Genomic DNA, 7,197 nt, shown 5'->3' with positions numbered 1-7,197 from the left:
ATTATCATATTACTGATTACAAGTGAAACTCAACATTTCAACAAGTTTTACTTGGTACAAAAGTATTATCAACATAACGTAGGCCTACTTTAAGTGTCAAAAGTAAAATGTATCACTGTGCAGAATGTTCCCTGTAAATAATACACTATTGAATAATGATCATGGATGATCTTCACATACAAGCAGTACTTTAATGTTGTAATTGGTTGATATGGAGATCATTTTAGCCTACTTTAATATACTGTCCGGTTGTTTGATCTATAACAATGCAGATTATTTTCTAAACTGGTCATATTTTTGTATGTAGCTGTGATGTAGTGGATGTAAATGAGTGAATGCAGTACAAGGACAATTACAATATACTGCATTAATGTAAGCATAAAGCAGCATAACATGGAAATACTCATGAAAATGACAAGTACTTAAGTTCACTCAAGGAACCAATAAAATGATTAACTCTGTAGGTTTGTTAGTAGAGTGCAGTACTTAAGTACATGTACTTTCCATCACTGCTAATCATCTACCATCATAATAGTAACTAATACTTTCAATGTGGAAAAAAGCAATATCTAGAATAATGCTGTACCCTTAATATTCACATTTCTATCTCAAAACACCAGCCTCTTAAAAAACTATTACCGTCCAAACATCAGGTCTCTAACTTTCCTTTGTCCTTGAATGCATCACGACTGTTTACTTTCAATGCGCTGAAGCTCACGAGCTGATTGGTTGGTGAGATTCATTACGTTTTTAGCGCTTGAAATTCGCGGTACAATTTATAAAGCTTTTAATATTTTACCATTAACTTTGTTAAATACTTTCCTAAACCTTTACCTCTGTCCTCAAAGTATCTGCTTCATCTAGAAAGCTAAAATGTTTTACTACCCAACTGTCCTCCAACGCCACTCTGGATGTTTTTCTACAGTCTGGTGAGTTAAAATAAAGCTAACGTTAGCTCATTAGCTTGTAAGGGTGTCAGATGGGCCTGTCAGCAAAGGTTTCATTCTAAATATCGTTAATATCCAAAAATGTGTTGTGTTATTCAGGTTAGCAGCCACCAGAGGCCTCAGGGTCACACGCAGAGAGCTTCTCAGAGTCGACGTCAACCGAACATGGTAAGAATGTGGCTAGTTTTAGCTTAGCTTAGCTGTCTGCTTCTGTCACTAGCAAGACTCATTCATTTCATTAATAAGAATGTTAGACCAGATAAAAAATGTGTTTAATTTATATATATATATAGATATATATAAGTATTTCTCCAGTAGTTTTTGTAACAATCCGCTACCAATCTTGCCCATCTTATATTGCTTGGTAATAGATTACTTTTAATAGTAACAATGTGCTAGGATGCATCTTTAGCAGCTTGTTCTGAAGCAATCTGCAGTCTAGTTTGGTATAAAGTTATACTCACCTGCTAGAGTTTGAAGCTAAAAGAGAATAGTGTTATAACCTCTTTGAATTTAAATATTGAGGTTATTTTTAGGGATCCAGCGTGACTTGTTTGACATGAAACACATTTTAAATTTGCATCAGTAATTCTGTTTATCGTTACAGCGGGGACATTTTGGACTACGTGACAGCTCAGGTTCCTGCACCGCAACCCAACCTACCAAGGCCTCGGTTCTCTCTCTACCTGTCCTCTCAGCTGCAGTACGGGGTGGTCATAGTCTACCACAAGCAGTGTGGCTTCTTGCTCGGTAAGGGCAACACAGGAAGTGGAGCAAGCAAGAGCAGAAAACAAAATCAGTCGTAATGATCCTCCAAGCTACATTCTCTACAAACCTTCTCTGTCAGCTGCAAAACGTAGAAATCTCTCTCTGTTTTGGTTTAAAACCCAAACAATGTCATTGTCGTACATCTGCACAACGCATGTCTCCCAAATCACCTTGACAACTCTGATTTAGAAGCCAATAAAGAGCTGATGAATGCATTACAAGCCAAACACAGCTCAACAGTCTCCGCCCGTCTGCTCTTAAATTACAGCCTGACTTTGAGATTGCGTCCGACAGATTCGCAATCATGCTGTTGTGTCGTGGTTGATGAAAACAGTGAAATACAATGCATAATGATGAGCAGCAGGAGAAGCCACGTCTGTTGTGTGGGGTGGCTCGGGACATAGCAACAATCCTTCATTTCATCAATCAGCAAAATAGATTAGAACCTCCCAAGAGTACGAAATATGGTTATGTTGTATTTCATAAGCATGGCAGGGTGGAGATTGTCCTTCTAAGAGGTTTATGTTTGTGTGTGAAAACTCAGTTTTAACCCATTTTCTGTTTTCCAGAGGAGATTCAACAGACCATTGACCGCCTGCTGCGCTCTAAAAGATGCATAGATATTGACATGGCTGAGTCCGATAGGTCTGCACACACACACACACACACACCGTATTTGATCATGCGCTGTGGACTGTTTTGTAGCCTTGGGCGCCTAAAGTTTTAAGCTGTTCAGAGATTGTATGTGTTTAAGGAAGTAGAAGAGCTCAAGCGCGTCTGGTGGAATATTTATGAGGGGGATTGTTTTGGGGAATAGAGACTGTGAAAAGGAGCTGGTAGTGTGTTATCGCGTGAGTGATGGACAAATTGAGCTACTTTCATGCGACCGGCTTCGTAAATGTTTAATAAGCCGTGTTATGTAACCGCGGTAATGTATGAGCTCTTTTGTTTCTGCAATAAATCTTTTCCACATCCTGCACTCTAAAGATGCTGCGTGTTAATCTCACTCCGGTAATATTTTATCATTTACCATTAAAATCAACAGTGCAGATAAATGTATGCACAGTGTTTGATTAGCTACGCAGACCTGAATGTGATTGATGGATCTCGTATTCTGATTAGTAACATATTCTCTCTCTCTCTCTCTCTCTCTCTCTCTCTCTCTCTCTCTCTCTCTCTCTCTGGCAGGTTGACCTTGGCTGTGCCTGACAGCATGACCATGATGGAGGCGGCTGAGGGAGCTCAGGACCCCTTCTTCGGCCTCATGGAATCACACCAACTGCCCAGCCCCTATAAGATACACCAGGTACAGTAAGGATACCTACACCTGTACAACATGTATAAGATACACTAGGTACAGTAAGGATACCTACACCTGTACAACATGTATAAGATACACCAGGTACAGTAAGGATACCTACACCTGTACAACATGTATAAGATACACCAGGTACAGTAAGGATACCTACACCTGTACAACATGTACTGCAGGTGGTGTGGTCTAATGTCTCTGTTTCTGTAGCCTAGCACAACGAAACTCAACAACAACTCATAATCTAAAATATTCCACTTTTTTATGCTCACCTTCAAGTCACTGATAAACCATCAACTGCTGAGTCATTGTTTCTTGGCCTTATGTTCACGTGTGTGGGTCACTCCCATTCCAGCACAGCACATGTTCCATACGATGCACAGGTGTAGATGACTCTGACCCAGTCTGCGTGCTGTAAATCTGGCCGACGCGGCTGAACTTTGTCCTCCTCGTAATCGTTCCCTGTGGAAAACACCATGTGTGGGTTCAATTACAGACGGAGCAAACGTGTGGGAATATGAAAATCATTTATTGGGGTGCCGTCATGGAATTTAAAGCATCCCTAAACTTGGACTGCAAATTAGTACCTGCTGTATATTCAGAGCCAGTTTATGTATCAGACAGGCGAAAGAAGAAAAAGAGAAAAAATACTTCCTCTAAATCAGTTTGGTCCACGACAGCCTTAACCTCGTGTTCACGCACAACACGTTTCAGGTGTTCTGTCTCGCTATGTCATGTTTGTGTCTACGTTTCTAGCAAATGTCGGGGATGGAAGCGGCAGGTTCCCGGCACTCCCTGGTGCTCAGTCCTCACAGCACGGACGACATCGACGGTGAGACTGATGATGTAACGTTTGACAGACGGCAGCTGTGTCCCATTTCAAGAGGCCTCACCTGAAATGGGACAGAACTTACTACAATACAATGTTCACAGGGGTTTATTTGTAGGTCTATGCACTTTAAATAAACCCACTTACATAAATAAATGAGGTTGTTCTGATTCTTCAGAGGTTTTAGAAATGGGTCAGTTCATTAGCTTAGATTCCGATTTTCTTCTAAATTTAAACTTTTGGCACAAAACATGTTGCTGCTATTAGGAACACTGTGAATACATGTTCTGTGATCAGCGAATTAATCTCTAGTCTATCTGCACAAGAAGGCATCAGCCCCAGGCTCCAGATTTGGGCTTAATTCCTCCCTGCTGTGCTGAACCAGGTTTCAGGTCACCTCCGGCCGCCATCTCCCTGAAAGAGGAGCAGCAGTTCGTCATCACGGCTGCCGAGGTAAACTCTCCGGGAAACGGGACCGCTCGCCTACAGCAGAATCAGTTCAGCTCTTTGTCACAAGTAGGCCGCTCGCTCGCTGGTCCCTCCTGTCATTGTGATGAGGAAGTAGCATTAAAGCCAATACAGATTCTATACGGCCCACTCCATTTTTCTTGAAATTCTACATTTTTATTTCTCATTATTCTCTCACTGCTCAAAAAAAAGAACAAATAATAATGGGAGACAGTTGTTTTTTGTTGTTTTTTTTTTTCAAATGTTTAAAAGAATTCCATCCATTTTTTAAGACGGTGTAAATAATGCAGGAAGTTAACGGTGCGGTGGAATGTGGACGTTAAAACTCCTGGCGCCTAACTGGCTGTCCTGAAGTCACCGCTCAGCGTCCGCGGTGCTTAAGAGAAGTCGGAGCTATATATCGTCTTGGTCATAAAAGCGGCTTCACTACAGTGAGTCTGGGTCCATTGTTGCCCTCCTCATTGTGTCACTTGGGGACAGATAACGCTGTTGCTGAAGCCTCATCAGCTTGATTAGATCGGACTTAATTACATCAGCCTGCACTCACTGTGCATTAGCAGAGATATGTGGCTCACGTTGCTGTTGTTGTTGCCGTCTGCCCCTTGGGTTTACTTTTGCTTTGCATGCAAAAAGTCTATCTATATATACGCTTCTGTTTTGTGCTCGCTGTGTTTACTGCTGTGTTTACATCACTTGTCTTACAACACTAATCACCGTGGACACTAAACATCCAACCCCATTGCTTATATTTGTTTCTGGTCCCCATCTCTCTCTGTTTGTCTCTCCTCCTCTTCTGTCTGCAGCAGTATTTTGAGGGAGTTGAGCTTCCCGAAGCCACATCCAGAGAGATCGACTTGTTGATGGATCAAGCAGACCATTTCCGTAAAGGTGTTGTACCTCAGTGTGTGATTAGCATTGCGTGTGTATCTTTGTGTTTTAGGTCCGATGTCATACTGCGGGTTTGTACTCGGTGCATCAGCCCCCTCGGTGTGTTCCTCCTCTCTCGTTACGCGTCTGCACCAGTCGACCAGGTCAAGTTATTTTGTGCCACGGCTGTAATTGAAAAAAAGCAATTGTGACTCTGTGAGAGCTTTTGCTGACAGAAAGAAGAGGTTTACTTCCAGGAGAGGCTTTCGATTCAGGGGGAGAATTGAGAGGGAACGTCGTTTAAGTTAGAGAAAAGCCTGCTTCGCTTTGATGACACGGCCGACTGTTCTTCTACGCCAGCAGAACGTTTGTTTACCTTCTGCATTAAAACAGCAGTGAGACAGTAGATTTCCTGTACAACAAGGAAAACCAGTTTCTTTAATAACGTATGTCATTTCATCGTGACTAAGCTTTTTACAGATGAGATCCTTTTTGGGGATTTGTGTCCACTTGATCATATGTTTATTTGTGCTCATCTATTGTGCCACATGGTGACACTGTGAATCATGTACGAGTGTGTGTCAAACAGAAGCGAAAGGGCAGCAAGCAGACGAGAGCACCAGGGAAGGAGAAGGAGCCCCGTCCTCTATCGACCGGTGCGTCTTCTGTCCTTGGCAGTCAGCGTGCCGTCAGTATACTTAGCTCAGAACGTGACATGAATAGAGTAAAACATGTGTTGTACAGTAAGCGTGTGTGTGTCGCTGTGTCCAGGCCGAGAGCAGAGTGGGACAGTGCGTGGCTGCTCGGCGAGGAGTCAGGTCACCCTGCGGAGGTCCCTCGGGCTGCTGTCGCCCTGGAGATGACCCCGCTGCAAGTGGCCATGCCGAGCCCACCCTCTGGGAAAGAGGGAGACAGAGACACAGGAAGTCCTCGTGAAGGAGTGAGAGACGGGGGACGCCAGGTGTGCACTGGTAGTTGTAATCATGCAAAAATGTAAACTGAAATAGGGAAAGACTTGCAGTTTGTGTCTTGAGTGTGAAGAAATACTAACACCACTGTAATTGCTGTACTCGCACCGAGTTATTTAGAGCATACAAGCCACCCTGTCATTACTGGAGGCAAACTTTGATCTCGTCCTAAATACAAAAATCTATTAAATCCAAGTTGAGTGCCTGTCTACACCCATTATGACACTAAAAGGGAAATTCCCGGCACATTTTAATTTACCTGCCGTCATAAATGCAGGAAACATGGAGACGACAGCGACGAGGCGTTCGCTGTCATCAGCTTTCATTCACATTCCACAAAGTGACTCACGAGCTGCTAGTTTCGTTTTGGAAAACCGGTCACAGAGAAAAAAAGCACACGTGTGTGTATCGACACACAGATTCATGATTTCCAGTTTGTGTGACGTCCATTTATAGACCCAGTGCTGTAAAAACATTAAAGCTTGTGGGGCTTCTCACGCTTTCCATCAGACGGCAGCTCCTCCTCTCAGGAAGCCCGGCGGAGGCCGCAGGCGTCAGCTGGTCTTCGCGGACCCTCAGGTCCAGATACCCGAAGGAGCGATGAAGGGGCAGATCGAAAACCGGCTGGCCGAGACTCTGACACTGGTACGGAAACACACGGAGATCAACTGACTTAAAATGCACACTCCAGTCATGTAGAGGGAAGTTTGGTGATTCTGCGGACTCATAAACACACCCTGAAGAGGATCAAATGGTCACTGACACTGACCAATTGAATTTCCAGTCGTTGCCATTCTGTAATCAAAGATTTGCCTTCAAAGTGTCTATTCACCAGCGCGTCATTTAATTAAACTCCAGCTCTCCCGTTCTCCTCCTGCTCTCTAAGCCCGCTGGGATGGCGCTCATTGATTTTATTTTCTCCTGCCTTTCTTTTCTTCTTCCCTGTTTCTTTAATTTCCTTTGAGACACCATCACTGGCTTTCAGCCCCTATCTCTCTCTCTCTCTCTCTCTCTCTCTCTCTCTCTCTCTCTCTCTCT

At 43.4% G+C, this 7,197-nt stretch overlaps 1 protein-coding gene across 1 annotated transcript in view; it reads left to right on the top strand.

The window, feature by feature from the left end:
• Positions 1-873: 873 nt before the first annotated feature.
• Positions 874-7,197, top strand: part of rec8b (REC8 meiotic recombination protein b) — an 8,878-nt gene continuing 2,554 nt past the window's right edge. Inside the window, exons 1-11 of the mRNA XM_031849769.1 lie at positions 874-929; positions 1,047-1,115; positions 1,555-1,697; positions 2,285-2,360; positions 2,904-3,021; positions 3,784-3,859; positions 4,242-4,309; positions 5,131-5,212; positions 5,781-5,847; positions 5,963-6,131; positions 6,670-6,804. Coding sequence (XP_031705629.1) covers positions 874-929; positions 1,047-1,115; positions 1,555-1,697; positions 2,285-2,360; positions 2,904-3,021; positions 3,784-3,859; positions 4,242-4,309; positions 5,131-5,212; positions 5,781-5,847; positions 5,963-6,131; positions 6,670-6,804 — 1,059 coding nt within the window. The remainder of the gene's footprint in view (positions 930-1,046; positions 1,116-1,554; positions 1,698-2,284; positions 2,361-2,903; positions 3,022-3,783; positions 3,860-4,241; positions 4,310-5,130; positions 5,213-5,780; positions 5,848-5,962; positions 6,132-6,669; positions 6,805-7,197) is intronic.

This window comes from Anarrhichthys ocellatus, unplaced genomic scaffold (genome assembly GCF_004355925.1).
Source record: "Anarrhichthys ocellatus isolate YVR2014 unplaced genomic scaffold, GSC_Weel_1.0 scaffold10, whole genome shotgun sequence".
NCBI classification, from domain to species: Eukaryota; Metazoa; Chordata; class Actinopteri; order Perciformes; family Anarhichadidae; genus Anarrhichthys; species Anarrhichthys ocellatus.
Note: the sequence above shows the minus strand (reverse complement) of the source record. Positions and strands in the feature narration are given on the sequence as shown.